At 40.2% G+C, this 26,244-nt stretch overlaps 2 protein-coding genes across 4 annotated transcripts in view; one reads left to right on the top strand and one right to left on the bottom strand.

Moving 5' to 3' along the window:
* Positions 1-6,844, bottom strand: part of LOC109467630 (rab11 family-interacting protein 1-like) — a 33,168-nt gene extending 26,324 nt beyond the window's left edge. For both annotated transcript variants that reach the window (XR_002140096.1, XM_019765662.1), the window contains exons 1-2: positions 6,461-6,844; positions 3,924-3,962 (exon numbers count right to left, since the gene is read on the bottom strand). Coding sequence is in view for 1 of the 2 variants with exons in the window: in XM_019765662.1 (XP_019621221.1) it covers positions 3,924-3,962; positions 6,461-6,506 (85 nt within the window). In the remaining variant the exon portion in view is untranslated. The remainder of the gene's footprint in view (positions 1-3,923; positions 3,963-6,460) is intronic.
* Positions 6,845-7,615: 771 nt separating this feature from the next.
* On the top strand, positions 7,616-24,730 carry LOC109467629. 2 transcript variants are annotated; one of them, XM_019765659.1, is made up of 10 exons: positions 7,616-8,045; positions 12,037-12,430; positions 13,105-13,313; positions 14,019-14,148; positions 14,603-16,405; positions 17,684-17,762; positions 19,795-19,918; positions 20,403-20,546; positions 21,484-21,590; positions 23,642-24,730. In XM_019765659.1, exons 1-10 carry the CDS (start codon positions 7,887-7,889, stop codon positions 23,805-23,807), a joined length of 3,315 nt encoding a protein of 1,104 aa, XP_019621218.1. In that variant the 5' UTR covers positions 7,616-7,886; the 3' UTR covers positions 23,808-24,730. The 2 variants fall into 2 exon arrangements, with proteins under 2 accessions (XP_019621218.1, XP_019621220.1); XM_019765661.1 differs by lacking the exons at positions 17,684-17,762; positions 19,795-19,918; positions 21,484-21,590; positions 23,642-24,730 and having other exon boundaries at positions 20,403-20,537.
* Positions 24,731-26,244: the final 1,514 nt, after the last annotated feature.

Raw genomic sequence — 26,244 nt, 5'->3', positions numbered from 1 at the left:
TGCACATAAGGCAATTTCTTGGTTAACAGATTTTTATTGAAAAATAATGGAGTAGGTGGGCAAAAAAAGATAAAAATAAAAACTGGCCTAGGCATCCTATCATGGCCCAAAATGGTATGATTATGAGGAGCCATGAAGTCAACATACCAGGCTGGTTCAAAATTTAAACAATGAATTTTGAACTTTTAATGATACCATTGCATTAAAAGATGGAATAACTGTAACAACTAGGAAGAAAAGGACTGTTTTTAACTGTTCAGGGCAAAATACTTGCATTTTGCAGTTGATTCTGAATTTTTATTTTTCATTTTTTGCAAATCAGAAAAAAATGAAGCGGGCGAATCCGTTAACCAAGAAATTAACCTGGATTTTTCTGGCTTTCATTGGACGTTTGGTCAACGTTTACATTGCACCAGAATTTTGTCCGTTGCAGACAATATCAATTCCAACACAAGATTTCAAAACTATAGATGGAATATATAAATTTATAATGCTTAAATATGCAGGTACAGTATGTTCTGCCGATATGTTTCTAATTCATATCAACAGCAGTACATTATATTCTACAGAAACAGCATATATTCTTTAAAAGATTTCAAAACTATAGATGGAATGTATTGTTTAAATATGCAGGTACAGTACGTTCTGCTGATATGTTTCTATTTCATATCAACAGCAGTACATATTCTATAGAAACAGCATATATATTCTTTAAAAATGTCCTGACTAAGGACAGAAAATCAGATCATAAAGAATTCCGCCCTTCTCTATCCCCAGATGTATAACCTGGCAAGCCTCCAGGTCATAAGGTCTGCTGTATGGAGACAGTCTGTCTCGGGTTTCATTGATTTTGCCCAGCGGAATGAGGAGAAGCTCACAGGATCAACCACTCACTTCATCCTCTCACAAACTGTGTCTGCAATTTTTTATAAGGCAACCTGACATCAATTCTATACACACCAAAGTATTGAGTTATCCTAGCTAAAAAGGAATCAATCAAACTAATAAACATTTCATCATCTTTTAAAGGAAACTAAAAAGGTCTAAGGTTGCCTACTATACTAAGCTAAATATACAACAGTCAATTCTCTTGTATATTACTAAATCTATCCTAATTTAGAACTCTGTTACTGTTAGATGTTGGAAAATCATGTCATAACTGGCAGCCTGGGTCTATTATTACCTTCACCAAGAAGGTAGCGTTTGTCCGTTTGTGAACAGCATAACTCAAGAAGCTTAGTATGCATTGTCATGAAACTTGGTAGGTGGGTAGGTCTTGATGAGACCTAGAAATGATTAGATTCTGGGACCCCTGGCAGCTTTTGTTGGTACTGCAGCAGAACTTCTGGTTTTGATATCTCGCAATCTGGACATGATAGGGTAACGAATTTTGGTTGGTAGATAGCTCTTGGGGTTGGGATGAAGTGACATGAGTTTGGGCCCCTAGCGGCGTGTTCTGGAACTACAGATGAAGCATTTTTTGAAAAATTTTCGAAGGAGGATAACTCAAGAAGCGGTTGACGGATTGTCGTGATTTTTGGTATGTATGTAGCTGAAGTGATGCTTGACATAATCAGATGACAATTATGCAAATCAGGGGCTAACTTGCATAATTAATGAGGCAATTCTATAAATCTGTTTGGTCAACAATAGGACTATGAAAAACTTGTGACATGTACTTGATAATGAAAAAAACATCTGAGGATAAAGATTATGTAAATGAAGACCTAATTGGAATTTTTTGTAATTCATAGTTGTAACTGTTGTGAATGTCAGACCACATTTGGAAGTTAAGTGAAGGCGAACATCAATAAACATAATTCATTCAAATCATGACCTCATTTGCATAATTTATGATGAAGTGCTATAATAGCCTTTCTATTAAGATAAGGCTGTCATTGGGTGGAGAATATGATCAACTGATACAATCCATGCAAATGAGGCTCTTATTTGCAAATTTGAAAATATTTTCTGCAAATACACAAGCCTCCGTACTACAACCTTCTCAAACCATTAATGTCTTTTCTACATCATATATAGCTTTGTAAATCTGTAGCATTACTGGAATTCTTTTCAGTTTAATCTGTCACTCTTTAATTTCAGACTTTATAGATCCTTCTCCACAGAAAATTTATCATTTACTGGTATCTTCATGGGTCTTTCACCGCTGTCTCCCACTGCAAGCTACCACAACAAACAAACGAACACCACATGCAACTAGCTACCAGTTTTGTGGTCAGGCTTTAGCAACCACAAAAATCCATCCGTATCTGGGCGTCACGCTGACAAGCACGCTGACAAGCACTGAAGTGGGGTGCACATGTTAATAATATCACAACTAAGGCGAAACAGACATTGGGAGTGATTAAACGTAATTTGTGGGCATGTCCAACTAGAGTAAAATCACTTGCATACACGTCACTTGTAAGACCGAACCTAGAATACGCTGCGACAGTATGGGATCCATATACAAAGAAAGACAAAGACAAATTGGAAAGGGTACAGAATCAAGCTGCAAGATTCTGTATGAACAACTATGTAAGAGGTGCTAGTGTCACGGAAATGAAAAGAAACCTACAGTGGACCTCACTGGAAGACAGAAGAAAGATGTCTAGACTATGCATGATGTACAAAATGACTAATAAACTGGTGGATGTCCCAACTACTAAGTACCTAATAGTAGTAATACCAGCCCAGAAGAGAACAAGAAATAGCCACGCATTCAAGTACCAGAGTTATCAACCAAGGATTGAGGTGTTCAAGAATTCATTCTTTCCCAGAACTATCGCAGAGTGGAACTCACTGTCACCAAGTACAGTAGGGGCATTGTCAATAAATAGCTTTAAACAATGGCTAGAAGTTCAAGGGTTAGGTGTAACAAGTCGATCGGTGTAATATAGCCGGCTGCCGCCGCGCCGCGTGCCTGAGAAGCTGGTGTGTTACGCCGAAAGGCGGTTATACTGGCTATACAGATACAGATACAGAACTAAAATCATATATATGTCAGTCAGTCTCATAAGACTATGACTTGCGCAAAACCAAAAAACAAATGGTTCATTCCTAATAACAGAGTCATGAATCATCATTATGATACAAAAATAAATGTCTGAAGTACAAGTTAGAGTCCATTCATTTATAACATTTATCACTAAAATCATACCTTACCTGTAAATGTACTAGTAATCACACCCACATATCGTCCTTCCAATCCACACAACATACTAATAAAAGACACACCAAAAAAACAGTACTTAACTCTTAAGCAACTCGATATGATTTTGGTGCTACCTGAAACGGTCAGACTACTACCTTTCGTCAGTGACACTAAGAGAATTTAAGCAGGTTTATAAGCACAGACTATTGAGTCATATGCAAATTAGTGAAGACAAATTTTTGGAAGTCCAAAGGGAAACAAAAGATAGACAAGACAAGGATGATGCAAATTAGTGAAGAAGCTCCTGTTGCTTCAAAACATGAGCTTAAGTGTTGTCTGTCCTTGGGGCCAGAGAGTTCTAGTTTGCTAAATTGATCTGGAGCCTATTTTTCCTTCTGCAAAATTGTAGATTGTATTTTTCTTCTGCAATCTTGAAAATCTATCTGCAGATTGCAGACTGCAGACAGGTATTTCGAACACTGCAGACACAAGAACTCATTTATCCCTAGAACTCTGTCGATGATGTAATGCCCGCAAATCTCAGTATCTATGTTGTCGTTGTTGCAGTGAGCAGATTTTAATATTCTTGTATAATGTTTTATCATTTTAACGCTGATGATCTTTTAAACGAATTGTTCTTTTATAAATGTACAATTTACTGTAAAATCAGCACAATTTAGTCCTTGTGACTACCAAGTTGATTGCTCAATAAAGTTTTAAAGTTTGAATACAAGACAATCAGGTTATAAAATATAATATAAATACATACCTCCTTTCCCTTTTACTACCAAGTTCCTGGCTTGATGCACTGATGAGGGAAAAAAACACAATTACAACAGGATTATGCACACTGGAAAATGGAATTGTTACATAAGCACTCATTTGCAAACACACATATTCAATTATGAATACCTATTAGAGGTAAATAATAGGAATTCTATATTTGTGACATACATGACATAGATATAAGGTGTATTTCTCTTCAGTTGAGGTTACTGACAGTCCTGAGTAAATGTTTGGTACTATCGTCTGAAACACCTACTGTCTGTCCCTACTGACCATTTCCGAAAGCATTTCCGATCATTTCGGAAGTGACAATGGATTCTGGACATTCCCAACTAGTATCCAATCGATGGTGCCTAGTGTGTCCAAGTAAAGTATACAGAGTTACATTTAGGTCACACTCTGGGTGATTTGAACATCGGCGATTTGAACATCACCAACTTGCGGCAACCTGGCTAACTGTGAGGCTAAGGAATAAAAATGTTGTGTTTCCTGTTTCCCGGCCGACCCTAGAAAAAACTGCCGACCCTAGTCTTTTTTGGGAACCCCTTCAAGGGACATATATATTTTTCAAGCTGAGGTAAGATTGCAGGCAAGCTCAGGACACCCAGAGACTGGACGAAAACAGAACAGCACAAAGCCAACGAAAAATGTCAGATAGCAGCAATGGACCTTCCACGACTCTTATACTGTAAATCAATTTATATTCGTGGTATCAAGTTCAAAATTTCGCAGTCTCAGAAAAATTGACATGCTTGCAGCTTGCGGAACTATATGTTCGTGGTGGTGGCAGGACTCGAAGAAAGAAAATTATTTTTTCGTGGTAAGGCCACGCCAATTTAATTTGTTGCTTCTCGGATCGCCCTGTCCATTTTTTTCTGATCTGCAAAAAAAAATTTTTTTTTGGTTCTAATTAATAATCTAAATCAACTGCAACTGCAAAGACATATTTTGGCCCCAATGGTTGAAGAAAGTCCTTTTCTTTCTACTTCTTAAACTTTAAGAATTAGGAAGAAAAGTTTTTCAATGTAACAATGCAATTTTGTTTCAATAAAAGTTCAAAATCTATTGTTTTAATTATAAACCAGCCTGGTATATTCACTTCATGGCTCATATTGTAACATTTCCGGCTATCATGGGGTGCCTTGGCCTGTTTTTTTTTTTTTGTTTTTTTTTCGCCCTGTCGCTTCATATTTTTTCTGAAAAAAATCAGAGAAACAACAAATTACATTGGTGTGGCCTAATGATAAATTGCGGAATAGCAGTGGCCGCAAACCCCACAAATATAATACATGTAATGATTATAAATAAAGTACGGCGATGAACTCGTGATTTACACTACAGTATATATAAAACTACCATCAAAATAACCCTGATTCAAAAGTCACCATGGCTAGAATACGCCCTACTGACTGTATGTTGCAGTTTTCTCGTACATTTGTACTAGTAGTTGTGCAAAACAAACATATTGATCGTAATTGTTGTTTGACAATAAATGATTTTCAAGCAAAACTATTTTGAGGACCAAGCTGACTGCACACCAGAGAGAACTACAAATATTGTAACGGTGAGCGAAATGGTTATTTACGTGCTCCTTGCATCGAATAATTCGTAGAATACCTTATTACCTCCATGAAAAATAGGAGGTATTGTTCTTGGTGCGTCTGTCTGTGTGTGTGTGTGTGTGTGTGTGTCTGTCTGTGTGTGTGTTTGTGTTTCCGCACATTTGTAGTCAGCATAACTTCATAACGCCTTTATGGATTGTGATTGATATTTGGTATGCTGGTAAGTCTTATGAAGACGAAGGTCAAGGTCAAATATGGGCCTCCTGGTGGATGACCTTGGTACTACAGCAGAGCTTCCGGTTTTTGTATCTCTTGTCCTGAACATGCTATGGTCTTGAATTTTTGGTGACAGATAGATTTTCCTGTCAGGAATAAGTGGTGTGGGTTTCGTCCCCCTAGCAGCTTGTTCTGGAACTGCAGGGGTCCTTCAGGCGAAATCTTTGAAAGCCAATAAGTCCAGATAGGAACAACATATTTTCATCATTTTTTGTAGGTAGGTAGCTGAAAGAGAGATGTACATAATTAAATGCAAATTATGCAAATGAGGACTTTATTTGCATAATCAATGAGGAAATTCTATAATTACAGTGTTTTACATTATAGTACTTTCATACATGTAATGTATGTAACCTATGGCAGATGGAACATCAACAGATACTAATTATGCAAATGATGACCTAATTTGCATAATTAATGCGAAAATTCTATAATTTCTTAATGGTGAATGATGGGGAATGTCATACTTGGGACATCTGTAAGTTAATCAAAAGTTAACATCACAATGCATATATTATGTTAATGCAGAGGTCATTTGCGTAATTAAAGAAGAAATTTACAGGAGGTATGAGATCTCGGAACTCTTGTCATAATTATGTTAACGTTACAGCCCAACATCTGCTTGGAGATAGTAAAATGTAACGTGACACGTTGTATAGAACAAGGACAGTAACAGACGTACCTGTGACCTTGGCGTGTGTAGGGGTCCATCCTGCCGTCCCACTCATCTTTCTCTTCTTATTCCAGTTGGACAAACCCGTTAGTTCATCCTGACTGCCCACATAACGGGACACAAGGCGGGACCTGAGCTCATTTTCAGCATCACATTCACAACCAAAACAAAGGCAACCGGCGCCGCTCCGCAAAGATTTATCCCATCTTACACGACTCTGTGTGTCCAGAGAAAACGCATGTCCTTACGCGTCTCTTCTTTTTTGTTTCCTCCTGATAGACGATAGCAATTGCGTAAAATAAATTGTGTAAAACGCGCAGATCGACCGGTCAAACCAAAAGTCCAGCTAGCGGTGTCCTTTCTTCCGGATGTAAGATTCGCAAGGGATGATGGGATGGTAAGGGTTGCCCAGACGTGACCTGGCGCCAAATTTGAGCGTTTTGAGAACCAGCCGCCGAGAGACACAATGTTGAATTCCGCCCACGACCTTCTCTCGGCGGCTGGTTGAAGGATGGCCGGCTATTTAATAAAATAACTAATGCTGCTATTCCAAAACGTGTTCCATTCCAAATCATGATTTGGAATAAAACGAAGTCGAATGCATCTGCATTCCAAAACGTGGTCCATTCCAAATCATGATTTGGAATAACACGTTTTTGGAATGCAGCTATTAATCTCTGCCTTGGGGGATGACTCACACCGTTGACGTCATGATAGAGTCAAGACAAAAGCCTCCACTACTCTCCAAGCAAACATTTTTATTTTTGGCGTGTTTTAAGGCTTTTGTATCGGGGTCTCTTTTTTGCAATGAATTTTTTTATGTTGGCGTAAAAAATTCCAGTGCAGAAAAGAGAAAGCCTATTAAAAAACACGCCAAAATAAGCAAAAACCCAAACCTCTGCTTGGAGAGTACAACAACGTCCGGATCCCCTATCGACGAATCTCGCGAGACCATGGATCCATGGCGTATCCATGCCTTGTCTCTGATTGGTCCGCTTGGCCCACACGTCATTTTATCTTTTCTCTGATTGGTCTGTTTTTTTCCACGTCATCTGTGATTGGTTAAACTGGGAAAAGGTGACGAACTTCAAACCTAAATTTGCATCTCAGATCGTGTTTGACCAAGGAATTATCGAGGTCAGCAGGAGGTAAAGCTTGTTTCTGGAATTTGTTCAGCAGTTTTGCCAAAACTCTTCGTCCCAGCGGACAGAGCAATAACCAGAGAACTTCTTTTTTCACAATATTTGATATTTTATGGTGTTTTTTGTCAGGAGGAAGAGAAAATATTCCACAGGTTCTCTGACGTTTACGGTGGTATAGAGGCGCCATTTTTCTCGGTCATCTTTCTCTGGACGTATCTCCATTTCCCACCTCCCCTCGTGAGGGGTTGACTGTAGCCTCTTCCCTCCCCCGGTGTGAGGTGTTGACGCTAACCATGGCTTCTGGTGCCCCTGGGAGATGCGGAGCAGCCCCGGGTGCAGGCAAGAAGCGCTCCCGGATCCCAGTGCGGGTGTGCCCGAGACCACATGATGTCAACTCGCCCATCTGTAAGATCCAGAGGACTTTAGAGGCCATGAACATCGACTGTGGGAAGGTATTAAGTTAATAATGTAGCCTGTTGCCATATTATAGTAATATTATATACAGGCTAGCTCCAAGACACCCTCTCAGTCAGATACCCGGCTCGAGAGGGATCGGGGCTTGTGGCTTCCCCCATCAGGAAGGGAGTATAAATTACTAGAGCCGGGGTCGAGTCTGGCATCCAGTCTCTGAATAATGGGGATTGGGCTTGTTTATCCCAAGGAGGTTAAGAAAGCCTCCTTGGTAGTATATAACGAGAAAGACTTACTCGACTGTAGACGGTATCAAGGTATCAAGTCAGAAATTTCAGGCAGTTGCTAACTGTATAATGATTATACCAGTTAAGTTAAACTTTTTGATACAGAATTTGTTTCAGCAGTACTGCTTTGAAGACCACTAGTATTAGGTAGGTAGGTAGGTAGTATTATATTTGTACTCGCCCCTGTAACTTGTTAGTCAGGGAATGATTATAATTCATCGTACCGTGTATGTCACTTGATACTGAATAATTTCAACTTCTGAAACCTTATTTTAAATTTTTGAATGCTCTTTGCTTATTTCCTCCTGGTCAAAAAATTTACTTGTAAGTAGTTAGTAAAATTACTGGTACACAGATTCATGTACACAACTTCGTGCCTTGTTATTGTTGCATTCTGTGACTTTGGGCCTTTTATTGTACAATCGGCTCAGACAGCAAATAGATGAATTTGCATTTCCACATATCACAAATAATGTCTGCAGTCGCATCATGGGTGGGCATACATAATTTCCACCATACATGTAATTCAAATGAGGTCAGTTTTGCAGTTACATGTTATTGTAAAAAAGAACATTACTAGTACATGTACACCAATTTATAGACATCTAGCATGCATACCCCCACGTGATAAAAACAGTAAAACCATGTTTTGTGATCACGGAAGTCTGAAGCTGTCTGTTGAAGTGGGCCAGTCATTCCAAGTTGTCTGATTCGAGTAAGACAATTATCATGTACTCTCATCTGCCGAATAAACGTACCGGTACGTTTATTTTTTTTTGCCCGAACATCCATCCGGTACGTTCTTATTTTGCACGGTACGTTTATTAATTTTTTGAAAATCAGTAATTTTTTTCGATTACACGTGAAAAAAATTGACAAATCTTCAACGTGGAGACGTTTATAAACGCGTATTGTAGCGAGAAACTTGTCATTTTCGGGCCAGTTTTCGCGATCGCCGAATGCATAAATTTGTCTGAATGTTCTCGAATGTTCCATTGTCATGGGTGGTGCTTATGAAAGTACAAACTCCTCAAAGCTCTAAATTAAAACAAACTAACAAACTAAGCAAGTCATTTAATACTTAAGATTTTTAGGTACCGTATGATATTTGTCGATGTCGATTTATCGCAATAGAAGCATGAAATCAGATACAATATTACGCAATCTTTCCCGTAAAAAAATGAGACCTCCCGTTAACCCCAAATGACCTCTTTTGGCTCATTTTTACGACAAAGTCCCGGGTAATATCGCCCAGTAAATATCTGGAGCTCTATCTGGTCGCTACAGAAGCATTATTTTCTGATTTTAGTGGATTTCTCCCAAAAGAAAAGTTGTCGTAATCGACGCCAAGTTACGATATGCTGGGATGGTTCCCTGGGATTTTTAGGGGCCATTTTTGAGTAATCGGCACTTAGACATTTCGCTAGCAAAAAAAAAAAAACACTGCCACATGCCTGCCACATCATGCCCATATTCTTTATTATCCGGATTACCCGGTACCCGTGGTATTTTCTTGGCCAACATTTCGCAACATACGCACGACTCGACTCAAGACAGTGGGATAATTTGGCATTTTGGTGGTGGGGTGGTCGAACTGGGCGGCCCCAGGCCGTCTCGGGACCGAAAACATGTGGGCGCTGGACGTGTTAGACAGGTAGACGCAATAAGCAAGGTTCTTAACACTTGAGTCAATGGGAAAAATTCAAGGGACCAACAAAAAGTGGTCGTAATGTCTCTATACAGGTTTGACTTTATGTACATGTATTTCCCAAGAACATGTGTACATTTATACTAGAAATGCTCTCTTTGTTGTCTATTTAAATTCCTAATTGCAAATAACAGTTAAAGATTTGTGCATACAATGTATATCAGTAAGGGTGCATTTTAGTATAAGAGACACAGGTTACCCGTCAATTTTGGTAATTTTCCGGGGGGTACGTTTATTCCGGGGGTTATGTTTATTACATTTTGAAGATTTGTCCGGGGGGTACGTTTATTCCGGGGGGTATGTTTATTTGGCAGATGAGAGTATAGGACTGACTGATACTGATAGAAACCAGTCTTTTTAGACAGTGGTCTTACAAAGAGTCACAGTGACAAGACAGACACAGATTTCAAAGTACATGTCCTTTAAATTTAAATTTTTGGTATTTGGTAAGCATACAGAAACATTAATAGTGATACTGTGCAATATACATGTATATACCAATTGAATTTAAAAATTGGAGCATTGCTCTGTAAAGCTGAATACTTAATAGAAAGTTGTTGGGCATCTCATCCACCATTTTCGAATCTTTGTTCTTCAAAAAATATATTTTCATTTCAATATTGGCTTGGCTTGAAAAAGAGACACCAAGGAGAGTCAATACTAGTAAAGAAATAGTGCACTTTGTGCCCGGGTTATCTGAAGTTGTCTCCATAGGCAGAGTTTTGGTCGCATATGGGCCCCACGCGAATGATCGGCTTAGGCAAAATTCTTAATGTCTATAGGCAAATTTTTCAGGACTGACAAAAAGTGGTCATCTAAAAAAGCAAATGGTCTTGTGGAAGTGGTCATTTCCAGTAATTTGACTACGTACATATTCATCTTAGATCACAACGGCTGAGCATTTGTTGTATGTACAACATTCAGTTGTCTTGTCATAGCCACCAGCATCACTGAAAATAAATTCTTAAGACCAACAAAACATAGTACATGCATAGTGTTGCATACCTAAACCCAATTTTAGGTTCAGGTCCGGATTCAAGTCCAGAGGTTTAAGTTCAGTTCCGGACTTGAAAGTCCGGACCTAAGCCCATGGCATATACAAAATTGCATGTTGCTACCTTGCAATGCAATGTTGTCTGGGTGAAACTTTGGCCACATAACATGGAGGCCGGTACTTGGCGATGCCCGATGGCAATGTTTTCTTCAGTTTGCAGCAAAGATTTTGCAATCTACGGAAGGTTTTAGGTGGTTTGGAAAGAAAAGGGGTATGTGAAATGGACTTTTATGGTAATAAGTCCGGACTTGGTTCTTGACGTTTAGGTTTTTTTGGACTTGAACCTAAATATTCTTACAAGTCCGGATCCAAGTCCAGTGAACCGGTATGCACCACTATTAACATGCATGTGGCATGTACAATGAACATGACAGTACCTTATAATTAAGATGTAACATTATTGCCCAATTCTAACAACCTATATATTCAGGGCTCAAGAGTTATTTTTGGGTACAACTGCACTGGAGCAGTTAGACTAAAAAAATTGGGTGCACACAAAAAATTTTTGGGTGCACCATATAAAAATAATAGTAAGTAGAAATATATAATGTCAGAAAAAAACAAAGTATGATTCATTTCTAAAGAAAAGTATTACAACAATTATTTTCTTATTTTTCTGACAGATATTAAGATTAATAAGAATACATGTGCTGTATACACTACTAAAGTATTACTGGTGCACCCACCCCCAAAAATATTGGGTGCACAGCTCCAAATATGGGTGCACTGAGGGCCAATTTACACGGGGCAAAAATGAATCATTTGGCCTGCGTCAACGACACGCGGCGGCGCAACAGATTTTTTGAGCGTGTAAACAAGCCCTCCACTGGTGAGGGGCAATTTTCCTTTGGTCACCTTAGATGTGTCAGAGGAAAACTACACACGACGCAGGCCAAATGATATTTTTTGCCCATAAGGTGTACATGCACCCAGTATATCGAGCCCTACTATTGTACATTCAGCCAGGTTTTACTGTGTTTCAGGGTGTAGCAGGGACCGGTCGGGCAGCAGGCAGGCATCCAAACGTGTCCAGCGCAGCCGGCCCGAATGTGTGGTGGAACACTGCAGCCACTATCAGCTGGGCCTCAGGAGTGGACACCAGTACACCCCAGACCTTCTCTACCTTCAGTACTGACCATCCCGACACATCCGTATTCACACCAGTCAGCACACCCAACTTCACTCCTTTCCACCGAGGAAACAAGGCACAACCACCCGTCATGGAGACTCCAGACTGTACCCCAGTCACAGGTGGTTTATTGAGGAGAGCAGCTACCCAGCATCCCATTCATCAACACTCACACATGAACATGGTGACTCCTGGGTCCACTCCGGTTGTGTCCAGCGGTGCAGCCGGGCAGTGTTGGTCAACATCAGGTCAGATTTGGGTTGAACTTGAATCATTCCTAATCCTACTATAGAAAGTTCTGTATGGTCACATTTTCTGTTAAAAAAAAAAAAACTTAAATGCTAATAACATTCGTCGATGAAGATTAGACATGAAGGTTTCCGAGGTTGAGGGGGAGAAATATCTGATCGGAACACTCGCAACAAGCAGAAACTGAACGCACCTCTGTCGGACCAACAGACTGAAAAACTCTCCCATCCCATACCTTGTAAACCTCAACAAGGAACAGTGAACTTTGAACTGTAAACAAACTTTTTGCATTTAGAATCTCCATATTTGATGTTTACCCTGCACTAATCTTTTTATCAGTCTACCTTTCTCTACAAGTTGTAGTAGGTAATTGATTTTTTTAATCGGTAAGAGATGTCAATGTGTTGTATATAGAAATTAAGAACTTACTGATGAGGACAATTTTAACTGTAAATACCCATATTTTGTTTATTACAAAACGAGCACAAAGGTTTGTAAATGCTGACGCAATTCAGACTTTTGTCTGCTATGTGGCATTTGAAATAAAAGTTTCAAGTTTCATCCAGGTAAGCAGGGGTATCAGACGAGGTACCAGTGACTGACCACGGGACAGATGGCCCGAGGGAGATCCTGTGGATGATGTTATTTGTAAATTGTCTGTTGTCAAATGCAGGCAAACAAGTAAAGACCAGTACACCATGTTGGATGAGTATGTCCAGTGTATCATCAAGTGACCTGGTCCTGCCCACACCACCCTCGTCCATCAAGCGTCCATTTCCCTACCCAGTTCCCAGCCAGGACTCCATGGAGTACATCCAGGTAGACTCCTGTCCTCAGAAACAGAAGAAACTCCCACGCCGGAGGCTGCCAGTTGTCGGAGAGGTCAGCCCCTTTATCATGTACATTTTCATGTAAAATAAAAAATAAAAATTAACGGCTCTCAGTGGCCAATGTGCAGACATACTTTTTCTACATACCTACACTGGTAACACTGAAAATCACTTGCAACAGACAAGCTTTACCTGCATCACTTAGAATTGAGAAAGTATGGATCATACCTGGTCAGAAACCATTACAGGCAAACCAGTGCTAAGCAGACCACCTCTTCAAGCAGGCCACCTGGCCATGGTGACCGCTTTTTCTCGTCCCAAAAAATTTCCCCATTGACACAAGCATTAAGCAACCTGTCCAAGGTGACCACCTCTCTAACGCGACCACAACCACCCTGAGTTGGGTCCGCTCAAGGCTTGATACCTGCCCATGGTGACCACATCATTTTTGATCATGTTGATTATCAATGATAACACTCACTGATGAGAAATCAGGAGGAAACCAACCAGTTTTCCTTGACTGCTGGATGATGTTTTTGTTCGAGTTAAATTGTTCCATGTGCCACCCTCATCATTTGACATTAGAATATCTTGACTTGGAAACCATTTATGTCTCAGTCATGTGAGATTACCCTCTTCAAGGAGACCACCTGTCCAAGGTGGCCACTTTTCTGTGGTCCCCTGGGTGGCCGGCTTGGACAGGTTTGACTGTATTTCATTCCAGGGTCTCCAAATTGTTGTTTATATTTGACTGCAGGAGCCCCATCCCCCGCCGGAGTCTGTCCAAACCCTGTGTGTAGAGAGTTCAGCTGTACTGGACCATGACTTGGGTGTGTCCACACTGGACTCCTCCACACAGCACAGCCACACTTGCTATACTACACCTGGTAGGTTTGGAAATACCTTTGCTAGAAGGGTATGTTTTTGGTACTGTATGTGTGTAATATATATTTATGTTACCAAAGGAAAACAAATTGTTTTTGCTCTGTATCTTTTTCTTCTTCCATTCCAAACACTGACCTCTGACCTGGTTGACCAGGCTGTCTGTCACCATGGTAACTGGTGTTGGGTTACATAATGTTTTAATTTATAGTAGGAGGGATTTAGACTCCTGTCACTATATAAGTGAATGTGTTTAAGAATTAACAGAGCAGACCATATGCGAAGGTAAACATTATGCATTTGCCTTGCAAATGTTACCTTTCTAGTTATATGTGCTTTAACAGTTTTACTGCGTTAACTGCTTTTAGTATCAAATGTATCTCTCTGCAAAGTTCACCCAGTATCCTAGATTCCTAAATGACACCATGAACAATTCTTGCATTTTGATTTTTTACACAGGGTTGGAGAAAGATAAAGAGACATTACAGAGACAGAATGCGTTGGTTTGTGCCACACCAACACCAGAACCTGCACCAACTCTTCACCCTACAGATGACTCGGTCTTATCAGACATCTCTAAAGTCATCACTGCTATCTCACATCTACCTCTTAGCATGCCAACAGATAGCATAGAGGAGGGTGACTGTTTAGTCCCACAGTCTCCGTACACAAACAAGCACATACCAAATCACTTCCAACTGAAGGAAGGTTTGATAGAAATAGAAGATCAGCTATTAGGGAAAGAGCACAGTGAAAGTTGTCTGCATGACGTAGGTGTTAGCTCAGAGAACAGGAAGGAACCCAGTTTGAAGGAGAACACACAGGACAGGGCAAAGGAAGAATCAGTAAGCCGTCAGGGAGACAACTGTATGTGTCATGTAGGTTCACAAAAGGCAGTGAACGTTGCCGGGATGCCAAAGTCTGCAAATGGGCCACAAAACAGCAACATAACAAGCAGCAATGGTCAAGGGCACACGGGTTCACTGGTCTCTCCACAAGGAAAGACTGCGAGTATAAAGGGATCCCACCAGCAGTCTATAGGAATGTTACCTGGACAAGTCACACATTGTGAAAGGTACATGTATCCAGGTGGACAGGACAACAAAACACGCGTACACGTTGCAGTTCCAGATAATGTTGAGGGTGTGAAAGTTGCTGAGAGTGTCAACATTCCTCCTGTTGAGTGGGAAGAAGGCTGTGAGAGTGGCAGTGACAGCCCTCCTCCTGTCAAAGTATGCAGATTATCACAACCTACAGATGTCAGGAATAACAACCACCGGAACCCACCATTGGCATGCGTACGCAATTCTGAAGCATTCAATGTACTGCAAAATCGGTGCATGGAAAGTTCTAGTGATAATTCAACCCTCTCAAGTTCAACAGTACATAATCCCTTTGCTGACAGTTCATCTCTTCATGATAAAGGACAGGTCAGTTGTTCAGATTTCAAACAAGTTGCTGATTCTGGCCCAAACCTCGCAGCTACATTTGCAGACAGTGCCTTAGGTCTGAGTGTTTCGAGTTTTGACACTGATTCCTACATGGAAGGGAGCCATGGCCTGTCCTGTGTTTGTGACACAATGATGACTGAAGAGACAGATATTATCGTGAGGGAAGCATCATCTAACACTAGTATCAGTGGTGGGAAGGATGGAGACGTACAAGAAGAGCAGCTACTTACAGACTTCAAGGAAAACACAAAGTTGTCAGGGCGGCATGTCCACTTCAAACTCTCCCCAGAGAAACACCCTGCCCCACCACCGTCACCGTCAGACACTGTTCCCTGCAAAACTAGAAAACAACAGTCACCCAGGAAGATCCGAGCATCACCCAGTAAACTTAGGAAATCACCAAAGAAGAACAGCCCTCACAAATGCTCAAGTCCACCCAAGTTGCGGTTTTCTCCAGTGAAGTTAAGATCCAGCCCTGGGAAAAGATGTAGCCCATCCAAGCTACAAACATCAACAGGAAGAAGCAAAGTAAGCCCAGGAAAAAGACGTCACCCAGCAGAAGTGAATAAAGTAAGGAAATCTCTCCTGGGTGATTTTGGAAGCGTGAAGACGCCAGGCACCATCAAAAGGAAACTGTTCAGCCGAGACCTGCCGCGCAGACCAGCCCAGAGCCGCTGTGATGTAGCAGAACCTGCTGTGATGGAGACAGGCGGGATGGATGACAGCGGCCTGGCCCTGTCCCTGTCACAGTTTGTGTTGCACGAGCGCCAGCCAGGCAGTAAAGTGGGCTGTGACTATGTGGACTTCATTGGTGAGTACAGGAGAGTAACTCTCTCTACTCTCCAGTCCCTGTCAACAAATTTGGTTCTACTGTCCATAGTCCTCTAGCTGGTACGGTTAACCTTCTCCCTGCTGCCTAACCCCAAAGCCAATACAAAGTTGGAGTCAAATGGCTACTATAGCAGATTGAAGTAAAAGTTCACTCTCTGTTGCTTCATTCTACTTTAACACATTAGGATCTAATTCTATACTATATTTGAAATACTAAAGCAAGCTTCCCCAAGACAAATTATATATACTTCAGAGTAACTTTTATGGTTAAATTGATTCAGTGTTGGTCAGAGTGAGCATCACTTTCAATGAATCAGTCAGAGCACATGGTCTTCTCTAGCCCTTAAAAAGAAATTGGGTCGGGGTAGGTGGGGTGTTTGGGGAAAGAAATACCTATCCTGCCTTGATGTAATATCTTACTCTTATGTCTCTTGCTATATAGCTATACCCTTTCCCAACTCCCCCCTTGTTTCTCCAAACCCCTGCTTACCTCCTCTCTCCGAAGGCAAACTGCATATCTGTGCCCTCTAAGTCTAAGCCCCCTTCTTTATATCATCCCCCTCATTAGCATAGTTACATACCTGTTTCTCTAACTCCTCTGATTGGTCCTGAGGACCTGATTGGTCCAGAGGACCTCTTACAAGATAGTTAATTTACCACCTGTCAGCATGCAGGGACTGGTGTAGCACTGTAAATATTTCATAGCTTACTGTCAGCATCTAAAGATCCACATGCACCTACATGTATATATATTTATCAGGGTTGTAGCTAGTGCAAAGTAGCTATAATTTTGACCCCCTATGCTAAATTTTCCCCCCTACGCTATAATTTTGACCCCCTACGCTAAATTCCCCCCCCCCATGCTAATTTTTAATACAGCATGGGGGCATTGTGACTGTATTTCTTTTCTTCGAGGATGCCAGATCAAATGTGAAAAATCAAGGATACATTGTACATACCTTAGAAATAACATTTTTTCCCTTTGGGTATCCCTCAAATGACCTCTTTTTAAGATCAAATCTTTTAAAAGCTCCGCTTCACTCCCTCATCATGCGGCCAGTGCCACTACGCTAAAATTAAATCCTAGCTAGAACCCTGTGTATACCCAGTACATGGACCAGTGCAGGTAGATATCAGAAATACCTGCACAGCTGCAATTGTACCTGTACTAAGGTGCATTGAGTATTTCATCTATTTATTTTCAAGCCCTGTCAGCAGAATGAACACACGTACCAACATTAGAAGTTGTGTTTTTCAGGAGAACTGACTCATGTGTATAACATGCCAATGATAGTTGAATCCATCCTGGCATATTTGGACCCTCCAGACCTTAGCAGGTAAGAACTAAGTGTGACACAAGTGTGCCAGTATCACTATATATTCTCCAGCTCTTAATAACAATAGGGCCACACCATTTTAATTTGTTGTTAATCGCATTTGCCCTGTCGATTTTTTTTCTGATTTGCAAAAATTTCTGGTTCTGAATCAACTGCAAAATGCTCAATGAAAGACATTTTGGCCCCAAGGGTTGAAGAGAGAATGTAACAATGCAACTTTGTTTTATTAAAACTTCAAAATCTATTGTTTTGATTATAAACCAGCCTGGTTTGTTCACTTCATGGTTCATATCGTAACATTTTCGGCCTTCGTGGGGTGCCTTGGCCTGTTTTTTTTTTAATTTTTATTTCGCCCTGTCGCTTCATATTTTTTCTGAAAAAAATCCGAGAAACAACAAATTGAATTGGTGTGGCCTAATGTCCGCTTTTCAAACAAAACCTCAGCTTATTTTGAGAATGCACAAAAATATCAATATAGATGTGACACTACAATAGACATGTAGGAAATTCACCCTTGTTTGATTGTTTAATAATTATGGTATAGTGTAATCCCAAAGGGCACTTGACAGGTTAATATAATCATTCATTCATTGATATACAGGGCTCGAAGTACCCATGTGCAATGTGCAAAATGCACATGTACATGAATTTCAAGATTTCCACTTAAAAAATATTCTGAATGTGCAATTTTGCACCCAGAGCAGGAGGGTGAGGGGGGTCTGTTGCAGGAAAAGAACCGAAAATTAACCATACATTATTTTTATAAGCAGCATACATGTATTTTGCTTTACATATCATGCAGGATAATCAAGGGAAACAAATATGAAAATAACAAGACTGGCATTGAAAACATACATTGCCATGGCGACGGTGGTTCATGTTAGGATTATTGTTTGCATGGCACTGCCATCGTTTCATGATTTTGAGCAAGACAGATACAGTGCACTCCTCTCCTGAGTGTATAGTGAACGAGCCCCGGGGTCACAGAAAGTAGGGCCATCCGTGGTAGACAGGTCTTCTGGGTCTTCCCAAGGGTTTCCAAGAATGTGGGCATAGATGTGGGTCAGGGAAATGACTGTGGACATTCCATTCCTGTGGACAAAATGCCTGTATACAATTCCTAGAATTCTTGCAAATTGCACACAATACTGTACCATTAGGCTCCTCCCTGAGAGGTCGCAAAAATACATGTAATTTATTGCTCTCAGACTGTTAAGTAAATTTATATGCCGTATGAAATGTTTTTAATTTCGGGAAGTTCCAACAGTTTCTCTTGCATTTCTGACATGTGGAGAGATGTACAATGTAGGGGCGTGGGAGTTACTAGCACTGGAAAGGTGAAATGGTTGCAGACTAAATGTAATTTTGCTCATAAATTTTTCATATTGCACCTAAAATTTTTACCAATGTGCAATCTTGCACATTCCTGAAAAAAAGGATTTTGAGCCCTGATATATATACCAGTAAGTAGTAACCATTAGATAATTATAGGCACAATCAGGGAATGGGCTAACAGCTAGGTTTATGTAATCTTGGAACTGTCCATTTTGTCGGTAGGTAGCCTAGGGATTATTATTTCTTTCCTTTTTTTTATTAGACTTTGGCAATCCCCAGTGATCATATACAGTACAATACAGTTTAACAAAGTAAAACTTCCATGTGAACACTATGTCTTGATATTTTCAATGTCAATGTTGAAAAACCAATTGTACAACATTTCATAACAGGAGTGTCAGATTATGGAGCTAGAAAAGGTCAATCAGCTTGAATAAAATTTATGTCCCTTGCAGGGGTCCACCCCAAAAAAGGCTATGTAGTTTTTTGTAGGGTTGGTCGGGAAACAGGAAACACTTTTTTTTTCCTAGGCCTTACAAAACAGATGGCACACAAGCTAAGGATTATGGTAGGCCTCTCATTTTTAAGGTAAAAATTGAAAAATTCCAGTATTTTTGGATTCACCTAAAATTGAGTCAAAGTACAGTAGCCTGATTAATGATGACAATAAGAGATTTTCTGCCCACCTTGTCTGCAGCATGTGCTGTGTGTCCAGACAGTGGTATCTGGTGTGTGTGAGTGACAGGGAGGCAGAGCCATGCAGACAGACCTACCTCAGAGAGAGAAGGAGGCTGGCTCGACTGGCTCCCCGTGTTGGCATGGTACTACACAACAGTTCTAGAGTGTTTGTGAATTTGTGTTTTTGTCATTTTGCTGTCATTCTAAGGGATCATGCTTGTATTCAATACCACACTGACCTTTTGGTGAACTACACCTAACCCTTGAACATCTAATCTTTATTTATAAAGCCAGAACTGAGGGTCAGTTACTTGGTCAATAGCAAACGGACCATGGTTCTGAAGTCATCAGGGCCTGACTCCGATGTGCTTGACTTGTAGTATTACTAAGTATTGGTGCTAGAGAATAGGAATGATGGTGAGACTAGTTGTGGATTCTGGCTCACTCACTCACTGGCTGGCTGGCTCACTCACTATCCAGTTCATTGTCTGCTGATCCAGATATTGGTCTTAGTTTGACAAAATTTCTGTAATCAACATTATCAATATGAAACAGAAGCCCATGTGTCTTTTTTTCCACACACCATAGAAAACCCTCCTAACAATTTTTCTCCTTTTCTTTTTTTAGGAAAACATTATGAAATGGCGTTGTCGTGATGTTGGCAGTTTGCCAGACTCTGTCCCAGCTGCCCTGGCCACCTTACAGCTGCAGCAGGTGGTCACACCAACACAGCCCGCACCTGCCATGTCCAGACATGAACAATTCTCCAAGGTTATCAGAATTATTCTCTAAAAGATGTACAATGTAATGTATTGTGGAAACTTCCTGTTCTTTCTAATGTAGTGGCAATGCGAAAGTACTCAACCGTTTGCCATGTTTTTGTTACTGCATTTTTTCAATAGATCTTAGAAGAAATACCGTGGTATTAATGATGGTAATAATCCCATTATGGTCCTGTAAGTAAAACATTATGCTTGGATTATTCAAATACACATACACACTCCCACACGCAGCATATGTGCACACGCATACACACACACATACCTGTGCACACAAGTACACACACATACACATATCTGCACACACATGTGCACACACACACATACTCACGTGCACACACCATTCAGGGCTGATGACCTACTCTCCAAGCAGAGGTTTGGGTTTTGGGGGTATTTTTAGCGTGTTTTAGGCTTTTTTTATCGGTGTTTCTCTTTTGCACTGAATTTTTTTCCCACCAAACCCAACCTCTGCCGGCAGTCGAAAGCTTCAATGGGCTATAAACCTAATCACTTAAACACATTTCAGTCGTTCTGCAAGGAGGTGTGAACCAGACGCATGAATAGGCACAGTCGGCAGGAGGCATGTGGCCCAATGAATGCCTTTCTGACTGGCTAGATGTGTGATAATCCACCACAGTAAAATGGATATCCCTAACGATAATTTGATGGTTCCCTGTCACGTTTCCTGAATAGGTTTGCCCCGCCCCGGGGTGAGTGCCGGCAGAGGTTGGGTTTGGTGGAAAAAAAATTCAGTGCAAAAGAGAAACACCGATAAAAAAAGCCTAAAACACGCTAAAAATACCCCCAAAACCCAAACCTCTGCTTGGAGAGTACTGATGACCAGACTTGATACAAGTGTAGTTGACCTGTGAGTCTGGGATGAAGAAATACCAAGAAAACCTGTTGTGTTGTGTTGACTTCTCCTCCAGTTGGCCAGGTTACTGCCGTATGGACATTACCTGACTCCGTGTATCCGCTGTCGGTGTCCAGCACACGTCTTTCCTAAGAACCATCGGGCCACGTGTCAGCAGGACAGGTACGCATCACAACAGACTGAGTTTGGGGAACATTATCAATGTTCTAGCTATATAGCTAGGATTTAATTTTAGCATAGTGGCACTAGCTGCATGTTGAGGTTGCAAAGCGACCGAGAGGGGGATGGGGTGGAGCTTTTAAAAATTTGAGCTAAAAAAGGCCATTTGAGGGATACCCAAAGGGATAAAAATGTTATCTCTAAGGTGTGTACAATGTATCCTTGATTTGTAATTTTTCACATTTGATCTGGCATTCTTGAACAAAGAAATAGAGTCACAATGCCCCTACACTTTATTGAAAATTAGCGTAGGGGGGGAAATTTAGGGGGCCCCTACGCTACTTCACGCTAGCTAGAACCTTGAATTTATCTATACTGTTTTATAGTTTTGCATCAAACTTTTAGTAATACACCTTGATTATGGGTGAGGTCACAAATTCATACCAAAGTGGTACCTAATTACTGTGACCTTGTATCAGTTCAGCAGTGGGTTGGGAGCTGTCAGACCAGTATCAGGCCACACCTTCACATGAATCTTCTGTCCCGACCAGTCCATGATCATACCGAAGCACAATGTACCTGTACTGGGCAGGTGGGCTGGGACTGAGGACTCCCTCTTCATCATAACCAGGGCTCAAAATTCATTTTTGGGAATAAGTGCACTGGTGCCAACCAAAAACATTGGGTGCACAAAAAAGTCTTTGGGTGCACCATATAAAACAAAACCTAATTACAGATCTTACTGGGAGGTAATTTCAAAATCTAAACAAGTACTACAACAAAGATTTTATTATTTTTCTGACACTAAGATGCCAAGAATATCCTGTATTACTATTATAGATTTGATATGGACAAAAATACCTACAACAATTTAAAAGAAAATAATTGGGTGCACAGCTCCAAATTTGGGTGCACCAAGGTGCACATGCACCCAGTATTATGAGCCCTGATAACTGATTCCCAACCATTTGCCAGATCTTCCAATTTACATGAATTACTGAAACGGACACAACCAGCTCAGCAGCTTTTAATAGTGGTCCTGGCTCCACCATGGTAAAAATCATAATGTAGCATACCTGTACTTCTAAGTTCTATGTTGTAACCCATTTAGAGATCAAACTTTGTCAGTATACTAGCATCAAGATGGCTTCTATGGATCTTCCATCTGTATTGTGTGAAGGTTTGGATGGTTGGCCCACGTTCTGGAATTAGTTAGGAAACAATTGTCTCCAACTTTTAGTCCTAACCATGCCATGACTACTGCTAACTTTCCAGAGACTGCCCAGACCTTTCCACAATCTCCCAACATCTCGTCATTTTTAAAACTGTTTGGAACATTTGGTTAGCCAGTAGCAAACTACACTGACCAGCTTCAAACCCAATGATCTTGTTCACAATAACTCCCAAGGAAATCTGGGAAAGGTTTGGGAGGCCATGTTTGGATATGTGTAAAGTTGGCTGAGCAGAGTAGAACTCACTTCTAGACAACATGGGAAAATAATTTGTAAATGTGTTGCTGTTGATTAACTGGTAAGGCCACACCAATTTCATTTGTTGGTTCTCTGATTCGCCTCTTCATTTTTTTCTGATTTGCAAAAAAAAAGGATTCTGGTTCTTAATCAACTCAAAAATACTCATATTTTGCCCCCAACAGTTGAGGAAAGTCATTTTCTTCCCAGTTGCTACAGTTTTTCTATCCATCAATGGTGGTTTGATTAAAAGTTCAAAATTCATTGTTTAAATATTAACCCAGCCTTTTGTGTGGATTTCATGACTCCTATTGTAGCATTTGGGGCTATAGTAGGATGGCTGTTTTACTTTTTTTCTGCCCTGTTGCTTTATATTTTTTATGGAAAAATCCAAGAACCAACAAATTAAATTGGGGTGGCCTAATGAGATGGTTGCTGCATGGATTGGTACATGTACACAAAGGAGCTGGTGTATATTTTGCATGAACTTCAGTCTGAATCTGATACAAACAAAAATCTCATTAAAAGTTTCTACCAAGTGTATATGACAGCGAAATAAAGATGAGCATTTTTTCTGCTTCTTAGATGTAAGTTTGACTACTGCCTCCACTGCAACTGTGAGTTCCATGGAGACATCCCCTGTCCAGCACTCACCCCCATCATCTCACCAACACTCGTGCGGGGGAAGAAGGTCCGAACCAGTCCAGTAGCCGGCAGCAAGGGAAGCAAACGAAGGCTGCGTCGATTGTGAGCCTGTCATGTTATATCTGCTACATTAGACATGGGGGTTTTAACATTGTCATGTGTGAGGATAGTGTGAGAGTTGTTGCAGGGAGCTTTTCAAAGGCAGCTATTACAGGAATAAAGGCAGCTATGGGATGAATGTTTTTTGACCATATAGATAAATCTAAATCTCGAAATGCTGCAATTTTATAAATGAATAGTAGTTAATTTTAAGGAAAATCTTGAAATCTTTCTCGAAATAATTAACACTTCATCTTGTTGGACTAACTGTAAGGTACATGTACACACAGTTGCTGCTTCCAGTGCTCAGCATACTACTATACAAACTTGTAGATGTACATGTGAATTTACACATCAATAGAAAAGACAAAAATGTTTGTATGAGTTGTTAGTAGCATTGGTTTTCTATGTGTGTGGCTATGTGACTTATCTCCAACAAAAAGGAGAACAGTTTGATATCTAAATGTTTTGGTAATGAGATGATTTCAGTACTGGTATCTTCTCATAGTTGCGAGTTCCAGAATGAAGTTTCTCACTTTCTAGCTTGTCATCAGGAAAATGTACGCTATCATTGGAGAGTTTGTTCTATCATAAGGAATACTGTTTGTATCTTTATCCTTAAGGAATACTGTTTGTATGATCTCTTCATTTGTTCCATTGTTTCATAACAAACCATATTGACACAAAATTATAACCTGTTGGATTATCATTTTTTAATCATTCCTGACAATTTATCATTTAATCTGTATATATGCATGACATACAAATCTGTGTGGAAGAACAGTTGCCAGATTTACAATGAAAATTTTCCTGAGAGATACAAGTACATTTTATCACTTCATGTGCAATAGTTGTAGATTTTAGAAATACTAGTGTTACGTTCTCCAGTATTGAGAATAATGTTGGAATATATTGTTGTCAATTTTTCAAACTCAATAAAGTCATTTTTTAACATGCATCTTTGCAGTGTATTGTTGCAATTCATGAAAATGATCATAGTACAGCACAATAAAGAAGCCTAGTCTCCTGTGCAGGCTGCTTCCGCGCACACCCTCTCACAGCGTAACCTCTGGCTGTATGACGTTCTCTGGTAAAACAATGTTCACCACAGTATCGAAACTCCCTCCTGTACAGAAGCCAGTTTTGTTCGGGTTTATGGAAAAAGGAGTCCAGTCCGATTGGCGGAAAAGGCAGTCCAGTCCTATTTTGGGGTGGAAAAAGCAGTCCTGTGGTTTCTACAAAATTCTACGAAAGACCATAGGCACAATTTTTTTTTTGTGTGTACTTCTAGTTTCTATGGGGACCTCGAGTTTCTATGAGTACTTAGAGTTTCTATGGGTACTTAGAGTTTCTATGACTACTTAGAGTTTGTATGGGAACTTGAATTAGCATATATGTGACTCACTATATGCCGCCTTAACCCGTAATTCAGGCAATCTTGGGTGAGGAATAGCGGTCAACCGATTTACACCTCTTGGGACCACAGAAAAGTAGTTTCTATACATACAGGTCACCTATCCACAATAAACAAAAGTTAATTATTAAGGGATTCTTTCTTACAATTGTACTTCCGGTACTTACATGCTTGTCGGTGTAATGCAAAGTCTGCCATACACGGCTTTAGCAGGGGCCGGCTGGATGTTAGGCAGCTGGCAACCGTAAAGCGATTTAATCAGGCTACTTGCAAGCAGGATCGGCCCTGGAAATTTTGTCAGTTGACCGCTTCATCTTTTGACTAATTATTATTACTTATAATATTACTTATATGTAAGTAATAATCCGGAGGCATGATGATGACGATGATATGTAAGTTACAAACTGTAAGTTCCCATACAAACTCTAAGTACTCATAGAAACTCTAAGTTCCCATACAAACTCTAAGTACTCATAGAAAATCTAAGTACCCATAGAAACTCTAAGTACTCATAGAAACTCTAAGTACTCATAGAAACTCGAAGTACCCATAGAAACTAGAAGTACATACACAAGAAAAAATTGTGCCTATGGTCTTTCGTAGAATTTAGTAGAAACCACCGGACTGCTTTTTCCACCCCAAAATCGGAATGGACTGCTTTTTCCGCCAATCGGACTGGACTCCTTTTTCCATAAACCCGTTTTGTTCCATCCGTATTCAGACTTTATTTCCAAGCAGATGTAAGGATCAGCTCGTTTTCAGGTGTTTTTCATTTTGTACGATTTACAGTATGGTCGAAAACCTTTTTTTGGAAATAGACGAAAATTCATCCATAGAATCAAATCAACATGGATTACACATAACAAAAATAAATAGATTATTACAAAATGCAATCCAGTAGCAATGAAGTACAAATGATAAATAATTATAATTCCACCCAAATGACGAAAAACAATAAAAATGATAGGACATGGACCAGGTACAAAATAGAGGAGGAAATAGAGTTTTAAAGAAATTAAAGAAGCGTTTT

The sequence above is a fragment of the Branchiostoma belcheri genome, unplaced genomic scaffold (genome assembly GCF_001625305.1).
Source record: "Branchiostoma belcheri isolate BF01 breed outbred unplaced genomic scaffold, Haploidv18h27 scaffold185, whole genome shotgun sequence".
Classification (NCBI taxonomy): domain Eukaryota; kingdom Metazoa; phylum Chordata; class Leptocardii; order Amphioxiformes; family Branchiostomatidae; genus Branchiostoma; species Branchiostoma belcheri.
Note: the sequence above shows the minus strand (reverse complement) of the source record. Positions and strands in the feature narration are given on the sequence as shown.